General features: G+C 44.2%; 1 protein-coding gene across 4 annotated transcripts in view; it reads left to right on the plus strand.

The window, feature by feature from the left end:
- Positions 1-14,062, plus strand: part of rgs19 (regulator of G protein signaling 19) — a 35,276-nt gene extending 21,214 nt beyond the window's left edge. For 3 of the 4 annotated variants that reach the window (XM_048241079.1, XM_048241081.1, XM_048241083.1), the window contains 4 exons: positions 2,184-2,317; positions 3,216-3,302; positions 4,616-4,850; positions 13,851-14,062. In XM_048241079.1, coding sequence (XP_048097036.1) covers positions 2,184-2,317; positions 3,216-3,302; positions 4,616-4,850; positions 13,851-14,039 — 645 coding nt within the window. In that variant the 3' untranslated portion in view covers positions 14,040-14,062. The remainder of the gene's footprint in view (positions 1-2,183; positions 2,318-3,215; positions 3,303-4,615; positions 4,851-13,850) is intronic. The other variant, XM_048241080.1, reaches the window with a different exon arrangement.
- Positions 14,063-24,722: the final 10,660 nt, after the last annotated feature.

Below are 24,722 nucleotides of genomic sequence, written 5' to 3' on the forward strand. Positions count from 1 at the left end.
GGATGTGCAAGGAGAAGAGCAGGGAGCCTTGGGGGACCCCCTTCATTTACTTTTTTTATGACTAGATGGTTTATTAGGAAGTCCAAATTGCCGATGGTCAAAGTGATAAGATTAGAGAGGTATTTGTTACTTTAAGTCAAATGTCATCAATTAGAGGCAGAGCGTTGGTAAGCAGATTTTGAGGAATAGGGTCAAGGGTCAACATGTGCCACAGGCAGCCAATTAAGACATGTGTGTGTGCTTATGTGTTTATAGTAGCAATAGACATGTTGATAAGAATTTGAAAGAAACTCTCTGTAGGTATATATTAATGTACCAGTGTTGTGTGAACTTAAACTTGGTATGTATGTGGGTGTGGGGGAGTGGGGGCCGGTTAACATGGTCTAATGAAGAACCTGCTATATTTTGGAGTTGATACGAATCACAGGGCGGTTATGCAAATTATTCTTTTACTTACAATACATTGCATTTGGCCTTGGTGGAGATGTGCCCTCTTTATGTACCCTTCTAGTTATGGTGTTTGTATGTGTGAGTACAGCAGCAGTACACTTACGAGAGGGAGAGCATGTGTGTGTGTGTGTGTGTGTGTGTGTGTGTGTGTGTGTGTGTGTGTGTGTGTGTGTGTGTGTGTGTGTGTGTGTGTGTTTGTGTGTGTGTTTGTGTTTGTACACACGGGCAGTCAGACTCAGAAGCCTGTGGTGAGTCCCATGTGTTTGAATATGGCTCTGCACTCCATTCAGGTCATTAGGCAACAAAAGCCCTTTGTTTTAATGCACTCAGTAATTCTCCCTCTCTTTCTCTCTCTCTCCCTCTCTCACTCTCTCTCACACACACACACTCTCACTCATCTTTCGCTCTCTCTCTTCATCTCTCTCTCTCTCCCTTCCTCTCTCTCTCTTTCTCGTTGCCGTTCTATTGTCCGTGCCATTCAGATGGGCCATGCACACTTGGGGACAGTGGTCCTCTATTCCTGACAGCTGGGCCAAATGTAATTGGAAGAGAATTATGGCTGGTGCTTTTTAGCATATTAAAAATAACCTCTTATATCAGCAGGGTCATCTGTAGCAACGTTATAAATGCTCGGTGCCCTCTGGTTCAGCCTTTTACCCTGACATAAGGGTCACCACACACTACACTGTAGGTGTGATTGTGTGTGTGTGTGTGTGAGAGAGAGAGATAGAGAGAGAGTGTGTGTGTGTGATTGTGTATGTGTGTAAGAGAGAGAGAGAGAGAGAGAGAGATAGTGTGTGTGTGTGTGCGTGTGCGTGTGTGTGTGATAAGAAAGACATGGCTTTGCCCTCATTGCATAGTCACATGATGTATCACACTGCTTAGTATCCCTGTATGCCCCCCTCCCTTTCTTTTTTCTCTCTCATTCTATCTCCCTCTATATCTCCCTTTTTCTCTGCCTCTCTTCCTCTCATCCCTCGCTCTCTCCCTCCATCGGTATGTGTCTGCTTTATCATCTGTTTGGGACTATCTCCTCTGTGTTTTTGAGAGAGGTCAGTGTGTGCCGTCTTTGTATCTTGCACATACACTTTGTGCGTGATGAGGTATCACAAAGGTGTTGCTCCATATTGTCAAGGCTCGCAGGCCTGCACAGATTTTTCCCATACCCCGCCTGCACTGATGCCCCACTGGTCTGCAATTGGCTGTGAGGTCTGGTGTGACCTACGTGTCTGATGATTGGTCAGGTGACCTGTCCCTCATCCTGTATCTCTCTGCTGAGTTAGGGGGTTTGTGAAGAGGGAGAGTCAGGGTCACTTGTGACTGTCGATCCATTCCTCTCAGGTCATCCAGACACCTCAGAGGACTGGTTTAAAAACTCTGAATCTAAAAAATCTGAAACACACACACACACACACACACACACACACACAGATAATTATACTGTACTATAGCTGTTCTTAGAGCAGATCAAACTGTTGTTCAAACAGTGTCTCATTATTCACTAATGTCATGCTGAACTATATTTGTTTCTTTGATGTTGTGTGGTTGTATGTCTGTCTGTTTGTGTTTGTACGTGGTTGTGTAACATATTTTGCTATTATTTGTGTGTATTAATATGAAACAGTGATTAAGTGCTTACCTTTATCTCTCTCTTTCTTTTTTTTCTCTCTCTCTCTATCATCATGCGCGTGTGCGTGTGTGTGCGCGCGTGCATCTTTGTTGGATGGCTGCAGTACACAGGCCCTGTCCCGGCAGACCGCGAGTCTCCCATGGCTCGCAGCGAGACGTCCCCCGGTCGGGCGCAGGGCTCGTCCCAGCGGCCCAACGCCTGCTGCTTCTGCTGGTGCTGCTGCTGTAGCTGCTCATGGTATGACCCGACTTAACCCCCTTCCTGAACACATGGTCCAACCCATACCCCCCTATGCTCTACACCCTACATCAGGCTGAACACACTTCATTTCTCAACCCCATAGTCCTGAGATGTGCTGATTCTTTCATATAGCAGACGTGTTCTCTCTGTGTGTGTATGCCAGAGATGTGAACCTTTCAACTTGTGTGTGTGTGTGTGTGTGTGGGGGGGTACATGTCTACATGTACTAACCTGAATTAGTACATGTAGACATGTATCACACAGACTTACACACACACACACACACACACACACACACACACACACGCCCACACACACAAGCTTCAAGTGGTCTAGAGGCAGCAGCTGATGGCTCTCTAGCAAGCTATGGAGAGGATGTCTAGATGTGTGGCTGACCTCAGATCTGTCCCACACTCTCTGGAGTGCTCTAGGCACCTCCCGCTGGGGCTTTGAGGTCAGCCATAGTGGTGCAGTCCTTCAAGCTCTCTTCAGACTGCAGGCGCACCCATGGTGGGTCTTCCTCACCAGCATGGTCAGCCACAGACCCGTGTGTGTGTGTGTGTGTGTGTTAACTGTGCATGCACATCCTCCCCACTATGTTACATCATGCTTGCATGCGTGTGTGTGTGTGTGAGAGCATATGATTTACCTATCATGTTACTATTCCTGTAGTGTGGGTGCATGCACGTGAGTGTGTGTGTGTGTGTGTGTGTGTGTGTGTGTGTGTGTGTGTGTGTGTGTGTGTGTGTGTGTGTGTGTGTGTGTGTGTGTGTGCGTGTGTTTGTGTGTATGTACATGTGTGTGTGTGTGTGTGTGTGTGTGTGTTTGTCTGTGTGGCCAGGCCCATTAGCCGGTGGCTGCTGTTCATTTTCAATGCCATTTCACCACCTTCCAGTCTCACTGTTAGGAATGAAGACGAAAGGCACGACAGGAAAACGTCCCAGGACACCAAGCTGGAGACCATACCAAACTGTGAACCTTGGTAAGTATGCGCACACATGTACAAACGCACACACACGCAAGCACACTCACACACACATCATCAGTAACACACACACACACACACATCATCAGTAACACACACACACACACACACACACACACACACATGTGAGCACGCACACACACACAGACACACACACAGTCTAACATTTGTTGTTTAACATTAAAGTGCATTCCCATATGACACTAGCCTGGAAATTCCAGTCCCAAATCCGAAAAAATAAGGGTCTGGCCACGAATAATGTAATGGCCCAACTCGAGGGGCGGTACCAAGCATGCACTTGAAAATCTCACTGCACGCAACTGGATAACACTATACGACCAATGTTTACTGACTGATTCCAGACTTCGACGCAATTGGATAACACTACGACTGTCATCTGTTTAGCTCTGGCCCGCGTATATCAGATACACCAATGTGATTGGTTACCCGCGATACAAGGGGCAAAAGTAACATGCATCATTATTCATTGCCAGAGTGACTCGCTGAGCAAATTAGATTTGTGCTCCCTTGAGAACTCTGGATTCCCAGGGTAATATGACACCCAAGCGCTAAATAAACGCTCAGTAAATGTTTTTCACTGTAAATGGGCAAGGTGTATAATTTGGGTACATTAATGAGGAGTAGCACAAATGATTGCACATTAACTGTATCACACACACACACACACACACACACACACACACACACACACACACACAGTTGTTCACACACACAAAACCCCCACAAAGACCAAAGTCATGTTATCCTGCATCATATCAGCAGCCTTGCTTCCTTTGGGTGGTGTGTTCCTTTGCGCTATCACGGTGTGTGCGATGCGTGCATGCATGTGTTTTTTTGTGTGCACCCATTTGCTGTTGTTTTTGTGTGTCTATCTGACCTGTTTGTCTGAGCCCACAGACGTTTATCACTTTTGTCAATCTCTTCCTCTCTTCTCTTTCGGTTTCCGCTCCGTCTCATTGTCTGCGTCTTCTTACTCTCTCATCTCTCACTCACTCACACTAACTGCACTGCTCTTACTCATCAACTTCCTCCTCCTCTTCCTTCTCCTCCTCCTCTTCCTTCTCCTCCTCCCCTACATTCCCTCTTTTGTCTCCTCCTCCCCTCTTCCTCCCTTACTCTATCTATCCCCCATTTTTTCTGATCTTTACCACCCTCCCTTTCTCTCTCTCTCTCTCTCCCTCTCTCTCTCTCTCTCCCTCTCTCTCTCCTTGCACCACCATATATCTCTCTTTCCCTCCCTCTTTATCATTTTTTCCCACCCACCAACTCCCTATCTCTCCCTCCCTCAGCCCCAAACCAACGATAGAGGAGATGCGGCTGTGGGCGCAGTCCTTCGACAAGCTGATGAAGAACCCGGCGGGCCGCAACGTGTTCCGTGAGTTCCTGCGCACGGAGTACAGCGAGGACAACATGCTCTTCTGGCTGGCCTGCGAGGAGCTCAAGAAGGAGCTCAACAAGAGCACTGTGGAGGAGAAGGCCCGCATGATCTACGAGGACTACATCTCCATCCTCTCACCCAAGGAGGTGTGTGTGTGTGTGTGTGTGTGTGTGTGTGTGTGTGTGTGTGTGTGTGTTTGGGGTGAGGGGCACCTGGCATACATAAATCACTTGCACTCAGTCTTTCAATCTCTCTCATACACATTCCTAGATACACTCATACATACATACATACATACATACATACATACATACATACATACACACAAACCAAACAAACACATGCACACACACAAACACACACACACTATGGGTCTGCTTGTGGGTTGGTGCTGTTTCCTGATCATCGGATAGCTCAGTTTCTAGCTCTGCACATCGCAGAAGCTTGCATCAATAGTGTTGTAGCATGCATCACCGGAAAGGAAGTGTCTCCGCCTCAGTGCCATGAAGGTCACGTAAGTGACTCAAAATTTGACCCCAAAAAAAGTACAGCTCTGCCTCTGGTCATGGCTCGTCCACACACAGCAATATGAGACCGGCTATCTGCACAGCGATACTTCTGACCGCTGCTGAATGAGCAAACAGCGTTATTACTAGTGCTGGCATCCCCCGTAATGACTTCAGCATGCGAGGAGTCGTGGGGTGGCGTGTGTTCTGGGTAATGCCGAAGCGTTTAGCGTGTTCATGAAGGGATCAGACACGTGACCTCCCTCCACCCTGAAGGCCTGTCTTTAGTGCGGCCGATGCACCATTGGCCAGTGGCCTAACCGCAACCATAATGTAGCCCGACTGGCTTTAGCGCGTATCTCTGCTACATATCTGGGGCTTTGAGTGGATAAAGTGTTCCAGGAGAAGATCTGTGTGCGTGTGCGTGTGTGTGTGTGTGTGTGTGTGTGTGTGTGTGTGTGTGTGTGTGTGTGTGTGTGTGTGTGTGTGTGTTTCTGCCTGTGTGCTCTGTCTGTCTGCTTGTGTGTGTGTGTGTGTGTGTGTGTGTGTTGTACTATTTTTTATGTCTGGATGTCTATAACTATTTGTTGTAGTACTTTTGCCATTTTATGACTATGTGTGCATGTTTGAGTGTGTATTGATATGTATGTGTGCACATGTGATTGCATGCGTGTGTGGCGTGTGTATGTGTGTGTGTGTGTGTGAGAGAGAGAGAGAGAGAGTGTATATGCGTGTGTATGTGCGTTACTGTGTTTTTGTCTGTGTCCCCCGCTGCTGATCACCAACCCGGTCTAACCCTAGAGGCTGTGTGTGTGTGTGTGTGTGTGTGTGTGTGTGCAGCGGGGGGATTTGCGAGTGCGCCGTCTTCACATCAAACTTTGAGGTGGCCCAGCAGGCCCCCGTGGCCGTGGCCCAGCGGCACATGAAAGGGGGAGCGGAGGAGAGGAAATGCTTCTTTAATGCCCCGGCCACTTACGCAGGCCACGACACCTCTCCTCTGTTTGTGTACGCCCACTCATCCTCTGTCACTCTCTCTCTCTCCACTCTCTCTCTTCATCTCTTCTTCTCTCTCTCTCCCTCTCTCTCTCTCTCTATCCCTCTCTCTCTCTGTCTATTTAAATACCCGTTTCCAAACTTAGCTCACTTACTTTTCCTCTCTGTCTCCTTTACTCATTCCCTCTCCCTCCCTCTCCCTCCCTTTCTCTCTTTCTCTCTCTCTCTCTCTCTCATCTGCCGCTGTTTGGTCTCACTCAGCCTGTCTGTCTGTTTGTCTATCTGGAGTACAACCCCCCGCCCCCTCACACACACAAACACACACCCTCCAACATTTTCCTTGAGAGTGTCCTTATGAATTATTGACTATGACATGTGTTTAGAAAGCTGTTAATTATGTCACTGCTCTTTGGGATCGCTGTGCAGTGGAGGTTGTCTGGGCCAGGGGTCAGTTCAGGACAGGTCCAGTCTTGACTTGAGCCCAGCCACACACACACACACACACACACATACACACACACTAAGACTGGATTCATGTCCCTCTTGGAGTTAGCCAGCTATCGCCCCTCTATTTATAAGGACGGTGCATCAAAACATCAAAGGGGAGAGAGGGCATGAGAAGACGTGATGACTCCTCTCTGGGCTTGATCCCATTTTGGTGTCTGTGGGCTGTTTGGGCCTAAAGAAACGGGTTTGGCCTGGAGGTTGACCCCCTCATTTTCACTTCTGGGCCTAACCCCGCCAACACTCTTTGATACAGAGGAGACACATAGAGGCAGACTTGGAGGTATCATCCCCCCTTGAAGGTATACCAGAGTGACATTTATGTTCTGGCATCCAAAGTTTGTTCTCACCGTGTCTGGAGACTAGACACTGTCTCTTTATCCAACCCTATCCCACTATCCCTCTGTCCCTCTCTCTCTCTCTCTCCCTCTCTCTCCCTCTCCCTCTCTCTGTGAATTTAGTGGAAATGTTTAAAGGGTTAGTGGAGTCGAGGGCCAGAGTGGAATATGCCTTTTTCCACGTTACAAATAACCTTAGTTGGTTTGGACGTAAATGGTGTGTGGGTAAAGGCTTGATCCATTTTGCTGATGATGGAAGACTGATTTTTAAAATGGTGAAACCACATTCTGTACCACTGGTTTGCCGTGTATATTAATGGGGATTGAGTAATTGATCCATAGTATGGTTCAATAAAAGGGATTTTAAAAGTCAAAGTCTCCCTCTCTCTGTCTCTCTTTCCCTCTCTCTGCCTCTCTCTTTCCTCTCTCTCTCTCTCTCTCTCTCTCTCTCTCTCTCTCTCTCTCTCTCTCTCTCTCGCACGCGCGGGACACGCTATTTTAAAACTACTCCCAGAACAGATGCCCCTGTCGGCTGGGGACAGTCTGGCCGAGTGTGAGGTGATGTGGGGACGGTGGGGGGTGAACTGGCAGGGGAAAGCCCTCCTGTAAGCAGCTTTTATAACAAGTGCTTTTTTGTTTTAAGAAATTGAATTGGAATTGAGTTAAACCCCTATTTATACAACTTGTTCAATTGGGATCAGCCTTTGTTGTTCCCTCGTTGGCTGCACACTGCTGTCCTGAGCACGGCGTGTCGGGCTTCGGAGTGGGGAGGTGCAGCAGGTGGCCCTGGGCTTCTGGTACAGAGAGTAGATGGAAGGAAGGATGGATGGATGGATGGATGGATGGATAATGGAATGATGCATGTGTCGGATATGAGAGTCGGTCAGATGGTGTTTGTCCTGGCAGTTCAAGCACACAGAAGCCCACGACACAGGGACTCACACACTGGAATGCTTAGCTTTCAAACAGTTTGCTTTTGGTTTCCGTAACTTTTATTATATGCTGAGCAGTATACGGGGGTGATATATTAAAGGGTAGAAATATCTACGTAAGAGATAGCAGAGGATATATGGATAGATGAAGTTATGCAAAAATGAATCTGCCTTTTAGATGAACTACTGTATAATCCTAGTGCTGGTGTGTAGGCTCCAAATAGTCTCATAAAGGGAGACAGTGTGAGAAAGACACTGAAAAGTTTTGCAGGAATCAAATCTTGTTAAAAGCAGGTAGGATTCAGGATGCAGGACAAACCCTGAAGAGTATGACGAGGAGGTGTGTGTGTTGTGTGTGGCATTATACTGTATGGCTGATTATAGCGAACTCTGGGTATTAGTGAGCTCACCAACACAACACTTACATCAGGCTCTTCCTGAAGTCTTACTCTCTCTCATACTCTCTCATACTCTCTCTTACTCGCTCATACTCTCTCATACTCTCTCTTACTCTCTCATACTCTCTCATACTCTCTCTTACTCTCTCATACTCTCTCTTACTCTCTCATACTCTCTCTTACTCTCTGTTACTCTCTCTCATACTCTCTCTCTCTCCTCATCTCTGAGCCCTGTGACACTAGCTGTCTGGTGGTTGGCTGCAGTGTGTGGGGAGCCTCCCTATCACAGGGCCCCTTGCTGGTGCCGACTGGCCCCTGGGGGCCCCAGCTGAGTGGAGCCGGGCGGGCGGGATGGGGTGTGTGTGTGTGTCTGTGTGTGTGTGTGTAGGGGTGATCTGTTGGAGGACCGGGGCCTCCTCAAGGCTTCCTGCTGCTCCTGCGCTCCCTCATGGTTCCAATAAAGACAACAATGACATGAATGTTCCTCTTTCTGCTCTCTTTCTCTCTCTCCCTTAGTCTTTTTCTATCTTCTCTCTCTCTCTGTATTTCTCTTATCATTTGCCTTAGCTGTCTCTAATGTCCTTTTCTCTTAGTCTCTCATCTCTATTTTGCTCGTCTTTTCTTCCTTCTCTTTTTCTTCTCTTCTACTTCTGTTTCTTTCTTGCTTTCCTCTCCAGCATGTCTCCCGTGTGTGTGTGTGTACAAGAGACAGTGTAAGTCAGATGTTTAGTTAATCCAATGAGTCCATTTTTTTCTACTCTTGCTTGGTGATGTTATTTAGTCTATGGTATGCATGTGTGTGTGTGTGTGTGTGTGTGTGTGTGTGTGTGTGTGTGTGTGTGTGTGTGTGTGTGTGTGTGTGTGAGAGAGAGGATAATGTGTATTCTGTCTGTCTGTCTGTGTGTGTGTGTGTGTGTGTGTGATCACATGCATGTGTGTGTATGAAAGAGAGAGAGAAAGTGAGGGTATACACGCAATTGTTCATGTTACATGTTACTGTTTCCCTTGTTCTAATTGTTATGCTGTTTTAATTGTGCTTTGGCAACACTGTACCTACAGTCATGCTAATAAGCAACCTTGAATTGAATTGAAAAGAGAGAGGGGGTAGACTGTGCGCCTGCTTGTGTAGGCAGCATTTGTGTGTTTAGAGATAAAGAGATACTAAAGTGTTTACATTGATGTATATAGCCTGTCTGTGGCCAGGGAGGAAAGGGTCATGTTTGCATTATTTTTTGGTAGTTAGCTGGGGGCTGGTGTGATGTGGGTTGTATGTGTGTGTGTGTGTGTGTGTGTGTGTGTGTGTGTGAGAGTGTGAGCTGCTGCTTTATTTAGCTGGAGTGCTGGGGGCTGTGTGTGTCAGCTCTCATCAGTTGTAGGAGGCCAGACTAGAGCTCACAACTTCAAGCTGCCGCTGCACTGCTCCCAGTTTCCTGGGGACCACACACACACACACACACACACACACACCTATGAGTGCATGCACACACACACACACACACAGACACACGAACACACACTTATTCACACATGTACAAACACATGCACACACACACTTATTCAAACTTATACATCCATGCATATAATGTGAGCCTCTCTCTCTTTCTCTCTATTTCACACACACACACACACACACACACACACACACACACACACACACACACACACACACACTCAACCAAACACAAACAAACAATCTCCCTGCACAACATGAAATAAAGGTTGACAACAGGAAACTATAAATCCCCCAACCCCCTGCCCGTGCCTGCTGCTCTGTGGCCCCGTGCTAAAAATAGCTGGCCACTCGCGTGGGTGCGATGATAATGATGTGCTGGGGAGATGTCGGGGAAGTGAGGAACTCCAGGATCCCTTGGCCAACCACCCACCCAACCCACCACCCAACCCCCCCACTCAACCCACCACTGCCCTACCACCCAGCCCCCCACCCAACCGACCACTGCCCAACCACCCAGCACCCAACCCACACTGCCCATCCCCCATATCCCAGCAATGCAGAGACCACAAACCACAGGCCCCCTGGAGCAGCCCTAGGCCTCCCAAGCTCTCTTATACCATTCCATCCTGGCCAGGGTTATGCTCTACACCTAGTCAGGGTTCATCCCACACCACAGATGTATATGTGTGTGAGTGAGTGTATTTGAGTGAATGAGTGTGTGTGTGTGTGTGTGTGTGTGTGTGTGCAAAGTGTAAAGTATATTACAACCCGAATTCCGAAATAGGACGCTTTGTAAAATGTGAATAAAAAAAAAATGCTATGATTTACAAATCATGTCAACATTATATTTATTTGAGAATAGTTCAAAGACAACATATCAACTGTTGAAGGAGAGAAATTTGACTATTTCATGGAAAATATAAGCACATTTTTAATTTGATGGCAGCAACATGTCCCAAAAAAGTTGGGACGGGGGCAACAAAAGGCTGGAAAAGTGGTGTAATGATAAAGACAACAAAAATAGGAACATTTCACAATTAATTAGATGAACTGGATCCATGATTGGGTATTAAAAAAGAGTCTCCCAGAGATATTGAGTCTCTCAGAAGTAAAGAGGTAGAGGTATTCATCATTCTGTGTAAACCTGTGTGGGCAAATGATGAAACAATATAAATATAATGTTTCTTATCATGAAATTGCAAAAGATTTGAGGAATTCATCAGCTACAGTACATATCACAATTAAAATATTCAAAGAATCCAGAGAAATCTTTAAAACAAGGGACAGGACTGAAAATAAATATAGGATGGCCATGGTCTATTAGACCTCAGATGGCACTGCATTAAAACCAGACCTTTTTCAGAAAAGAAAATCATTGTATGGACTAAGAAAAGCTTCTGATAACCATTGTCTATGAGCACAGTTTATTGCTCCATTCACGAGTGCTGGTGTAAACTCTACCATGCAAGAAACTGTATTTAGACATACATTCTGCAATCTTATCTGAGCCTGAACTCATTTAAAATGGAGTGAGGTAAAGTGGAAAAAGGTCCTGTGGTTAGACCAATCCAAATTTGCAATTATTTTTGGAAATCATTGACACCTCCGGGCTGAAGGGACTATTCAACTATCCAACGTATCAAACATGTTATAAAGCTCAGTTCAAAACCCAGATAGTGTGGAGGTACATTAGTGCCTATGGCATGGGCATTTTGCACATCAGGCAAGGCACAATCTATTCTGAATGATGTACACAGGTTTTGAACAACATACTGCCATCCAGACAATGTCTTTTCAGGGAAGAACTTGAATATTTCAGGAAAACAATTACAAAATGTATTCTGCACATATTTAAATAGTATTTTTCCATAAAGGAAGAGTTCAGGTGCTAAAGTGGCCTGTCTGCAGTCCAGACCTGTCAAATTAGGTACATCATGGAATCGGGCAGGAATGGCATAACATTTCATTCTCAAAACTCTAGCAACTGGTGTCCTCAGTTCCTAAACATTTTCAGAATGTTGATAAATGAAGAGGTGATGCAACACAGTGGTAAAAATGCCCCAACTTTTTTGAGACATTTTGCTGAATTAAATTCAAAATGAACATATTTTTAAAAAAATAAAAAACAGAAATTCTCTCCTTCAACGGTTGATATGTTGTCTTTGAACTATTCCCAATTAAATATGGGGTTGACATGATTTATAATATCACAGCATTATCATAGCATTCTTTTTTATGCACATTTTACAAAGCATCCCAACTTTTTCGGAATTCGGGTTGTATATTGTATTATACTTTATTATACGGCTCTTCACAATGCTAGTAAAACACTCCATTTATGGGATTTGCCAACGTTCTACGGTAAAATAAACTCATGTAATTATCGCTGCAAACAAATAATTACCGCTGTCAATGGCAACAGGGTTTGTGCTGCTGATCATATCACTCCACAAGTATTCCGGTCACTTCTTGCATTGGAACTTCATTCAAAGGTGAAAGCAGACGGTTGATCAGCTGTGTTCTAAAGAATGTTTGATTCAAGGTCAGCGTGTGTTGCTGTGTGAAACTATTTGTTTCTCATCAAAAGCCACGACGAAACGGTAACAAATAAGTGTAAAGAGACATATCGTGGAGTTTATTTTTTTGTTTTGGCAAGTAGCCGTATAATAAGTGGGATAATGTATAGAACGCCGGTCTTTATAGGAAAATAAGTCCCTTCAGGCGGAACAAGACCCTCGGCTGTCGTCGAGGTCCGGTTAAACCCTGTCGGGACTTATTTTCCCAATAATGACTGGCGTTCTATACATTATCCCTTACGTATATATATACATACAGTATATGTATATATATATATATATATATATACACACACACACACACACACACACACACACGCACTCTGTCTTGTTGTTCTATCTAAGTGAAGTGAAATACAGTAGATGTCCCACTCTGCTTTCATTGGTCAGAATGCCTGAAATGTTCTTATATTAAGAATTGATAAGAACTGATGAGAACACTGATAAGCATTGCCTTATGAGCTAAGTTTCTATGATGCTCAGCTCCTGTGTATCTAGCGTAACACTAGTCAAGTCAAGTTTATTTAAATAGCGCATTTCATACATAGAGGTCATTAAATGTGCTTTAACAGCAATGGCACATAAAAGCATAGAAGAGCAATAGTCAAAGAAAAGTTTAAAAAGCGAAGAATAAAAAAGAAAACATACAACACAAAAGGTAATAGTACATAAAACCATAAAAGGGCAATAGCTTACATTTTTTCAAAAAGTAATAATAATTAAATAATTTAAAAGATATAAAAAAACAACATAGAATGGTTAAAAGTGCAACTCAGTGATGGTGATCCTAGTCAGACACCCAGTGAACAGCATGTCTACTAATGATGTCAACCATTCTGTTGCCAGACCATGGCGAGCAACAGAAAATCTGGTCAGTGTGATCCCCACCTTAGTTACTGTATCACGGCGAGGATAGCTTATTCTGTTAAACATATCAGGAAGACTGGTGGTGTAGTGTGGTGCATGCATTTTTTTTAGAGCTGTCTAGACACTGTAGCGCTGGAGCACTGTATGAGGAGGGTGTTTAGCGTGGGATCTAGCAGACCATTGTTCATACAGGACATGCCAGGACACAGCAAACATGAGACATGACCAGTGGCCAGACAATGGTCTACTTGTTTTGTCCAAAAAGCTGAGTGGTAGCACTGCCTTAATTCCTTATTGTGGATTGTGTCTTTTTAAAGAGGCCCATTTGCAACAGCAAGTTGCTGTCCCTAAATTAACCCTAAATCTCTGTCTCTGTCTCTCTCTCTTTCTTTCTCTCTCTCTCTCTCTCTCTCTCTCTCTCTCTCTCACCTTCTCTCCCTCCTTCCATCCACCCCACATTCTCTGCCCCATCTATTTTTTTCCATATCTCACATCTCTCCTTCTGTCCTTATCAAACTTGTCTTTGTCCCTCTGTCCCCCACCCCTCCCTCTCTCTCTCTCTCTCTCTCCGCACCTCAGGTGAGTCTGGACGCCCGTGTGCGCGAGGGCATCAACAAGAAGATGCAGGAGCCCACGCAGCACACGTTTGAGGACGCCCAGCTGCAGATCTACACACTCATGCACAGGGACTCCTATCCCCGCTTCCTCAACTCCTCCATCTACAGGTCGCTGGTGCACACGGGTTCACGCTCCTCCTCTGAATCGTAGACCCCCTCCACCCGGACCCCCACCCACCCACCCTCAAAACCTCCAGACCAACATATGGACCAGGTGTCGGCCTTGTTCGCTTGCGGTCCCCTCTGATTTTTTTTTCTTCTTCTTTTGCCCCCGTCCTGATCATTTGTCCTCACCTCTGCCCCCTCCCCCACCACCACCCAGGATTGCATTTTTTTTTTTTTTTTTTTTGCTTTCCTCGCCGTCAAGAAAGGACATCTAGCCAGAGTCTCCACCTGTCTCTCTGACTCTCTCCATTGCACAAACCACTAAAGGAGAAAACGTCATCACTTTGGATTTGTTTTGTTGTTTCCTTAAATAGATTTTCTTTTTTGTCTGAGAGGATTGGATATTGATGGTTGTTGTGTCCGTGTTGCATTTGTTGCCTCTGTTTGGAGAAGGTCTCTGTGGATTTGCGAAAACTCTGCACAGACTCAACTGGAAGACACAGGGTCCTTTTGTGGAAGAAGTTCTTTTTTGTTCCTGTTTTCACGTATCTTTTGTTGATCATTCCACTGCCTGTGGTTCCAGCTACTACAGCACCAACTACTGATTTACAACGAAAAGAAACGTTTTTGTTTCCTTGTTTCATTTCAAAACTGCAAATGTGTGTATAGACATCTTTTTTTTTTGTTTTGTTTTGGTTTGTTTTCTCCTGATGTCACACGTTGAAGAGAGCCCAGAGACCCGCTGCAATAAGACACTGGAGTGGACGCTGCCACACGCGGTCCCCGCCCCGTCACCAGGCAGGAGTTTCTCCCCACCTGCCGCTGCACTGTTTTCAGCTAGCTGTCCAGTCACACTCTACGCCTCAGCCACCGCCCAACAGATCCTTACCCTCAGCTCAGCCTCACCTGTGCACTTCACCGCGTCACCACCAATCCCACCCACATGACCTGCTCACTGTCCAGCACTGCTGTGATTGGCTCCCTGAGGAGTGGGCAGAGCTAAGCAGGAGGAGGAGGGGCAGGGGATGGGGGCTCAAGGATTCCCAGGTGCAAAAAAAAAGAAAAGGAATTTAGACCGAAATAACGCTGAAATAAAAATTCTGCTAAAGAACTGCTACAACCTGACGATAAACATCAACAAAAAAGAGAAAAAGAAAAAAATATGAATGAAAAGCAGGACTACAGAAAGAGACCTGAAAAACAAGAGAAAAAACATGCCTAGGTCTTAATTAGACTCATCAAAGAAATGCATTAAAAAAATAGTATTATTAATGTTATTTATTTTCTATTTTGTTAAAACTGTGATTTTACTTCTGCTTTTTTTACTTTTATTTTTCTTGTCTGTATAATTATAGAAATCTGGAACAGCCAACATGAAGCCAAGCAAGCTGTTAATCGCTCAACACTCGAGTGCACTTGTTCAGCTCCCTATTTTGTATCCCCTGCAAAAGGCTTGTCTCTCTGGCGCCTCCTCTTGGTCATATGTGGTACTTTTTCTTTGTGCGGGTGTTCTGTGTGTTCAGTGGAAGTGCCCGCAGCAGTATGTCATTCTGTAGGCACTCGCCCTCTCCTCCGCTCTCCTCTATTTTCTTTCTTTTTTTCTCTCTATCTCTTGCTTTCTCTCTCTTTCTCTCTCTCTCTCTTACTCTCCCTCCCTCCCTCCCTCCTCTCTGCTCTCTTGAGGAGGGTCCACTAGTTCTCACTGTTGGAGTTAGAGTTGGACTTCTGCTACATTTTGCTTTTTTTGTTGTTATGGAGCACATTTCAGAGAGCTCCTGGTTTCAATGAATGTTGGCCTCATTCTACTTACAGATTGTGTGTGTGTGTGTGTGTGTGTGTGTGTGTGTGTGTGTGTGTGTGTGTGTGTGTGTGTGTGTGTGTGTGTGTGTTTTGACTGCTTACTCAGTCTAGCCCAGTTAAGCCACACTCCTGTTCCCTCTGAATTTCCTTGACATGTGTAACTTCAGTTATACTCATACGTCAGTCTGTCACTCTCTGCAGTGACTGTATCCAATGACTGAATATATCGCCACAGTACAGCTCAGCTCAGCGCAGTATAGGACTGTATCAGGCAGACAGCATATTATGCTATCCTATCTGTTCTGATACACTCAGCAGTGTTGGTGAACTAAACTTATCAGAGCTTTGAATCCTGTACAGGGAACTACGAGCTAGCCATATCTGCCACCAAACTAGTATTCCTTGGCAATTGGGATGAATTAGCCATCATCACCAACCAGTGGCCATTGCCAAATATCTTGTTAATATATTTGTTAAAGACAAATAGGGATCTTGCTTAGTGTCTGCTGTTGGTAGACCAAGGGTACAATGTTAGTTACTGATGCTACTGATATTGAGGCCCTGCCACCCAGTCTGTTCTGCAGATACCATCTCTGGCCCCAGGTGAACTCACCTGGAAGTCTTGCAGGAGAGCTGATTGTTTCTTATTGTTTACAGAGATTGGGAAGGGCTTAACCTGGGCTTCATGTTGGGCGTTGTTTTCTCACCGACGTGATTTTGTCTTCATGGGGAAGGAAGTGAATGAGAGAGTGCGTGCATGAGTGAGTGAGTGGTTGGTTTGCTTGGTGGGTAGAACTGTTTGCTGAAGTTTGCACCCTTTGCCCTTTGCACCACACAAGAATGTGCCCCTAGAAGAACTTCCGCATCGAGAAAGCCCATCCAAAACCACCACAAACCCAGCCCTCCCCAAACGGCATTTTGCAAGATGTGAGTCATAACGGAGGTCTGTATTATCTGATCTGCTGTCTCGATGTGAGAGAAGAATCGCAGATGCAGGTAGTTGTCTCAGACACCCATGGCCAGTACGTCGATCAGAAACGCTGTGTTGGTTGGCAGTGGGGACTCTCTGTCCATCTATCCTCAAAACAACTTTGTGGTGAAAATAAGAACACAAACCACCATGATGTCACAATGCCTCCCACTTGATTCCGCCTCAGAGTGACAAGCAAAGATTCTAGAGCGGAGCGTAGCGCTCTAGAATCTTTGGTGACAAGCCATGCATTCTTACAAACTCAAAGCCTCACTTCTTTTGAATGCCTGGATGTAATTCTATTCAATTGCCTTTTTCATCCCAAGTACCCAACACCTGTTGATGGACTCTTAAGAACACACACACATACAAACACACACACACACACACACACACACAAACACACACAAACACACACAAGAGTAGAACACAAGTAGGACTTTGTGCAAAAGAAGAAAGAAAAAAAGTAAATAGGAAAATACTTATTTACAAGAGCAACAGACCGATCGGGCTAATCCCTCCTGCCTGCCTTGCGGTGGGTCAGCCTTCATAACGTATCACTCCCCTGCAGCTTGCAGCGGCCGCCATGAAAACCTACTCTCGTTCCTCTCCACCACTCTTGTCGTGTTTCCAGTGTGTCATCTCTCTCTCTCCCTCTCTCTCTTTCTCTTTCTCTCTCTCTCTCACTCTAACTGGTGCTGCAGCGCTCTAGGTGTTCCTCGCGCTTGTGTTTAGCGGGAGTTTGGTGGGTGGGTATGATTTTGGGTGTAGGTTTGGGTGGGGTTGGGTGGGAATCTAGGGATTTTAACAGGCAGTTTAGCCACTAAATGCCTCATCCATTCACTAGATGGAATTCACTCCCATTTTTTTATGTTGCGTGTTTTGAGATTCCGATTATTTCTCTCTCTTGAATATTTTGTAAATAGAATACAGTACACACATATTTATATATACTTAGACCTATTAAAAAATACCTAAATTTATGTACCATGAAATTGAGAGATTATAATAAGATGTTTTTATTTAGCATTGAATGATTTTAAACTTTTTTTTTCTTGCCAAAAGAATGAGTGGTGAAACGTTTTTTTTTTTTTTTTTTTTTTTCATATTTGTGTGTGTTTGTGTGAGTGTGGCAAGTGACTGAAGCCTTGGGATTTCACTTTTTTTTTCCTCAAGGATTTCATGCTCAGAAGATGTATGTTGTGCATGAAGGTGCACTGTTTAAAGAGAAATGTGTATAATATATGTGTGTATATATGAGCATATATATATAAACATATATTTGGTATTGTTCTGATTGTCTAGCGTGAAGTGACTTTTATGGGTGTGCTTGACCAATGAAGTGTGGCCATGGGGATGACTGTTGAACGTGTGTGCATGCGCATGAGTGAGAGTGTCTGTGTGCGTGTGTGTGTACTGTATGTGCGTGTGTGCATACGTGTGTGTGTGTGTGTGTGTGTGTGCATACGTGTGTGTGTGTGTCTGTGACACAGCCATAGATTATAAACACATCCGTCATTGCGTTTGGATTTGTGTATGCATTTGAGTGGCTGTACAAAAGGGTGGTTTTAATCACTTGGATTACACACATACACACGCACACACACACACACACACACACACACACAGCCATATAGCACAAGGCATGCATATTCATACGGTACTATCCAAACAATGAGCCTGGGAGGTGAGTGAGGGAGGGGAAGGACCTTCACATGTCAGGTCACTCTTTAAAGTGCCACCCTCTTAGTGCACCATGGCTCCTAGGTGAACCGACCACTTCCTCCGTCTCCAAGCACGCAGATGACTCACCACGCCCAGGACTGTTGTCTCTATGGAGATTCTGTTGCTAAGTGATGCAGAGGATGGAGACCCTTCGCTGCTTATATTTACATGGATTTCCTTAAGGTGCCAAACTTGCCCAGCCTTCATTAAAAATAAAAACATACACATTGCGTACACTCATCAGATGACGAGACTCGTGGTGACGTATGTGAGAGTGAACATGTGAGTTATGGTCACATTACATTTAAAAAAAATATCTACGTTTGTGTGCACACAATGTACCAAATTTTGTTTTCATTAATTGCCAAATATGTCCCATATATACGACCCATATTGTATGTTTCTTTGGGGAAAAAAAGAACACTTTAGTGTTTTCTGCCATTCCTCACTCCCTGTCTTTATTCTCTCTCTCTCTCTCTCTCTCTCTCTATCCCCCCATCTCTTATTTCCATCTCCTCTGCCTGCTTATCTTTCTATCCTGAAGCTTCTGTTCTTCCTTTCAGTGTCATTTCCTCACAACACAGTGCCATCTGGTGCAGCAATGAGATCACAAACTTTAAAAAGGACTTTTACGGACAGTTATTTATTGACATTGCGTTCTATTTTCTATTAAAGGATAGGAAAAAAATACTCTTTTCAACACGTGCTGTCTTTCAGGACCAAACTCTTTTTTCTTTCACATCTGTCAACACAATGCTTTAAAAAAAAAGGGTTCTGTTTAAGTTAGTTCCTTTTTGTTTAATTTGATATGATTTGGTTGGTGTGTTTCTCACCTCTGTGCCATAGTGGGAGTGTGTTCCGGTCGTGTGTGGCTTGGGAGAGGTGCTGTGGAACTGGGTGCTCCACACTTCATGCCCCCATTCACCAGGCACATCTGTATTACTCCGGAACACTGAATCCAGTTCTGAACCTTTCACACTCTAGTTGACTTTGGTTTTAGTTTGTTTTTGTTTGCTTTACTTTGTTTTTAAAGAGAGTATTATGATGATGATAAATAATATTATTAATAATAAAGACATTTGTGTTATTATCTCTCTCTGGGGCTTGTGAAGACATTCCTTCTGCTAAAATGTGTGTATGGGCAAACCGGAACCTCTATTTGGGCCTTGTGTTTTGGTGTATGGCCATCACAGTAAGGCAAAGCCTGCAGGTCTGACCTCCGGTCAACTCCTACCACTGTTCCCTCACCTGGCAAAGAGCATAGTAGGATTGACTCGACTGTGTCAATACTTGGTTGGCCAGTATTGCCTCTTCACATTTTTTTTGATAATGATAAGGCTTCCAGTTATAATTAAACTTGCATTCAAGTATATGGGGGTTAAGGTTTTAACCTTAACCCCCATATACTGACATTAAATGTAGAACAGAATAAAGACATTAAATAAAGAACAGGAGAACAAATAACTCTAGTAGTGTACAGAGTAGACATTCATGCTTGATGGTGTTTTGAGCCCCCACCGTCGACTTCAAGGCAGCGCTGCGACTGTTGACTTCAAGGCACCTAATCCTAACCCTCTCCTAACCCTAGTGCCTTCCATGCAGCGCTGCCTGGAAGACGTCGGGGGCTTAAAACACCAAAAGGCAGACATTCACAGATGAACATGGCTTGGCACTTCAGCGCGTCCACTGGCACTTTCCTGCTCAGATCAGCTGTGCTCTGTAGGTATGGAGGGACGGTGCTGTGTTGACAAAACAAACAGTCTCTGCAAGTGCCATGTGTCACCTTGGCCGCTGTAGCCCTGCAGGCCTGTGCTGTTGAGTGCACCAGAACCCGCCCACCCTACAAACACACAACCTGCACAGGTCCCGTCTGTTTTAAAACCGGAAGACCTTTTAGAACTGTCACAGCATGTTAAAAATAATGACTGACTGATGTTGTCCCCGTTTCGTGGGTGCTTTCTCCCCTTTTCTGCCATCCAATGAAAAAGTGACAGGCTACAAGATGATGTTACTCTCTGCCACATGTGGGCCCACCCTTGGGAGTGGGATGGGGGGTAGCTTATATACTATACTGATAAGTGGAACAAGTTTCTTATACCTTGATTAAGTTGGGGGGGGGGGCTCTATGTTACTGATGGTGCTGGACCAAGAGCGTGTGTGGATGAGGGGCCCCCACCCAAGCTTTGTCCCTCGTCCATAATCCCAAATGTCTGACCAGACCACATGTCAAAACTAAATTAACCATCAAAGAAATATGACCAAAAAATAAAATACAGGCAACATTGGCATATGCCACCACAAGTAACTTTGTTTCCTTAATGTGCTCTTTGGAGGCAGCCACCATCATACATCTAGGTTTGGGTAGCGGTGCCAAGGGCCAGACACTGAGAAAAACACATATCACAGTCATTCCCACAGCTATGGTGAAACAGTCAGCCTGCCAGGCTACTGTGTTCCAGCACGTGTGCACTGCTTTCAGAAGCTCAACCCAATGATCAGTTCGCAGTATTCTCCCACACCCTGACCATTTCCACACCACAGTGGCAACTCTAAATGCCACAAAAAATGGATTCCTTCCTTCGGGGCTTGGGTAGGAGTTCTTCCTTCTGCCTCGGAACGGCAAGAAACCTCAAGAAGGGCTTTGCGAGTTCAGTTTGGAATGTCGTTATATATATTTTTTTTACTCGCGTAATCCTGCTGGGTCCGGACTCGTCGCGCTGGGATTTGTGATTCTGTGGAAAGGTAATTACAGGGGCTTGTGACAGTTGAGGGCACATTACCGTCTGGAGAATATCCAGGCCTTGTCAACACCTGGGCTTTGTTCTCCCCACAAAGAGTCGTTGTTGAGTCAGGATTATTCAAATCGACCTGCCCATGGAAGAGTGATAGACGCTTTGAGAGGGTAATTTTTCATTCCATAAAATCTGATCACGTGACAGTATACAAGATAGCTGTCTTTAATGTTAAGAATAACAGAAGTGAGTTTAATCTTGTTGGGCTGTAAATAGTCTCTACGCCATACTTTATTTTGATATAAGTTTGTTTTCCTCAAGAAAAGTTTGAAAGCCTATCTACATTTCCTATCTTTAACCAACAAAACACAACTTTTATTTCTGTAATTGGCTAAATTGAATTGAACATGTTTGCCGGAACAATGAGGCACTGCTAAATTGTGCCTTCCCTCTCTCATTAATTGAATTGGGTTTTCTTCTTCCTGTTATGCAATATAGAGGGAGAGCAGATAGCTAACAAACGTTCAGAAAAAGTCCTGTTGGCAAATTTGAGGAAAAGTCGTTAAAGGGGCTATTTCACACAATTTGAGGGTGCTGAATTCAAATATTTTGTTTACCAAGCTCAATTTTGAGTTTTAAGCTTGCTAATTAGCATAATTAGCATAATTCACATACTTTTTGGTTTTGCCGTCAGATATCATGGAATTGCAAAAAATAAGGCATTAATATACTCTTTATGTATTAGATATGTTGTAGGACAGGACAGGAATTACCCCAATGACCCTCAAGTAGCAAGTGAAAATAAGCTAAAATTAAAATATAAATTGAAATAATAGATAAAAGTCAGTATGACGTTTAGAAACAAAATAGATTCCTTGATAATAAATTGATAGAATAGTACTGTAGGTGACTGCTCATTTTTCTGTAGAAAGTCCTTTGTCACTAACTATTATGAACAGTTGTCAATCTTTACAGAGGATTTACACTGTATTTTTTCTTTTACTGTAAAGTCAACTGTGCTTGCCTAGTTAAAACATCTCACTGCAGAAAAAATGGAAGAATGTGCATGTTTGAGGAGTGCTGAAGAGTGCTATGGAGATTGCATTATTTGCAAAGAATTTAGACAAGATATCCTTTATAGTGCAACAAAAAGAAACATTCTCCAGTGCATCAATACTGCATATGATGCTGAAAGGAAAGTGGACCTAGGACAAATCCTCAGCTATGAACTGATTAATGTTCCTGTACTGTAGCTATTGCAGATAGTGATGGCTATTTGTGAAGTGGAAATAAGTCTATCCTCACAGGTGCTGTCTAGCAATGTGGAATGTCCAGTAGCGATCACTGCAAAAACTGCTCATTCAACACTGGTAATAGATGCTCAAGATCTAGCTACAGTATGTCTTTAGGACACCCATCTGACTACAGCACATTTAAGGGTATGCAGGAATGTTTGTGAGAAACTTTCGTATTGTTATTTGCAGTGTTCGAATTACCATAGGGCCCGGTAGTGCCCTGCACCCTTAGTTCTGGCCAGGGCACTACTAGTTCTGCTCGAAATCACTGTCAGAGGGGGCCCACTCATTCATTGTCAAGTTGCCAACCCGTAACTATGATAATCTACATTTTCCCCGTTGGTTGCAATGTGTATTTCCCCCCCAGCCTGCAGGGGCACTGCTCCGCATAATAGCCCCATGTCCTGTCCGATCTCACCCTCCTCTGAATCGAGTTGTTATTCATTTTGCTAGAGCAGAGGTGGGCAACTAAATTACTGGGGCAACTAATTTCCCCAAGGGGCCACATGACAAACTGGGACTGTTGAGGAGGGCCGGACCCAAAATACCGAACTCAAGTCTGAACTCAATTCTGTCCAATTCTATTCTGTTCTTGTATAACATTAAGTAAATCATATGGTTTTGTTTACTACTCGTAAGAACAGATGAAAATGTGAGGGAGACCAAGGAAAAACAGCAATAGGCTATTTAATCTATGTCCAGTATTTAATCCTCATTCTCGAAAATGATTTTTTTTCAGTTTTCAAAGGCTGATATAAAAAAGTACTACAATATCTATATAATTAGGCTAGGCCATGAAAATGTGAAGGAGTCAGTACAACCATAGGCCTGTGCCACCATTTCATCAACACTCAGCAATATTTCATCATTAAATCATTACCATCATTACCATTACCATCATTAAATTAACTCTATGCAGATTTAGACTATGGAAATGTGAAGCAGACAATAGTAGGCTGTCATTAGTTAATCAACATGCACAAAGAAAAAAAAAGAAAAAATGTAGGCTATGTTTTTGCTTTAACTTTATGCACAAAACTGTGATTGGTCAACTCGCCCTGTGTGTTGAGCCGGCTGCTTCAAGCAACCTGTGGGTAGTAGCATCATACTAGTTCGCTAACATAAGCTTTGCAAATAAACTCAGACATATTTTGGTTACAGTGACGGGGTTATCCGAATGTAAACTGTCTATCTGTCAGTAACGTTTTGAAATTAACGCTTCGTATCTCCAACAAACAGTAGGAGTTTGTTCTGACAACCTTTGCGGTGGTGAGCGACGCAGACATAAGAGACACAAAACTTTGAAAGGTTTACGCCGACTTAAAGGCAACTGCATTGTGTCGACGCAGAAGCATAAATTCTTCACCAGCACATCAGTGAGGGTGTTTACATCGCATGCATCCACGCACAAATGTATGGGCGTACAAATAGCAGTCGCTTTCAAAACTAGATGTACCGCAGAGCGGTACAAAATATGACCGCCGCCCAGTCCAGCACATTTTTTCCACAAAAATAAATCACGCTGAAAGGCCTATATGATTCTAACTGTCTTATGCATTATCCACACTCAATTCTCACTGGTATCTGCTAGACAACAAGTACCAAAACATGATTAGTTCATAGATTTCACATGTAAAATTCATTTTATACAACCCCACCCCCATCTTGCCTGTTCATAATTCTGAGAAATTCTTGAATTGTGTGCATGTGTGCGTGTACACATTTATATTTATGTGTGTGTGTGCGTGCTTGTGTGTTTGCCTCATGAATGTGTGTTTGTGCATGCATGCATGCGCATAAATGTCTACTGTGTGAGTATGTGTCATACATGATGATTACTGTGAATGTATGTGTGTGCGTGTGTATCTGTTTATGCACATGTGTGCACATGGAATGAGTTAACATGACCCCTGAGGCAAACATAATGGATATTCACAGAAAAACTGTGTCGCCCCTACCCTCCTTTCGGGGGGTCCAGTACAGCGGGGGCTACAGATCAAAACAAAAATGATGGTTCCATGCTATCCATGTGGGGTTACATGCCCACCAAGTTTCGTGGTACCCCGGTCTTTCAGTGTCCCGGAATCCTTTGTTGGTGTAATGGTCACTAAATGTACAAATAAATTATTTTATTGTAAGGCCCCCATGAACGAAAGTTCACAAACTTGGCATGCATTCGGAGGGTGTCATAATGATCCTACACTTTC

This window comes from Alosa alosa, chromosome 4 (assembly GCF_017589495.1).
Source record: "Alosa alosa isolate M-15738 ecotype Scorff River chromosome 4, AALO_Geno_1.1, whole genome shotgun sequence".
Lineage (NCBI taxonomy): Eukaryota > Metazoa > Chordata > Actinopteri > Clupeiformes > Clupeidae > Alosa > Alosa alosa.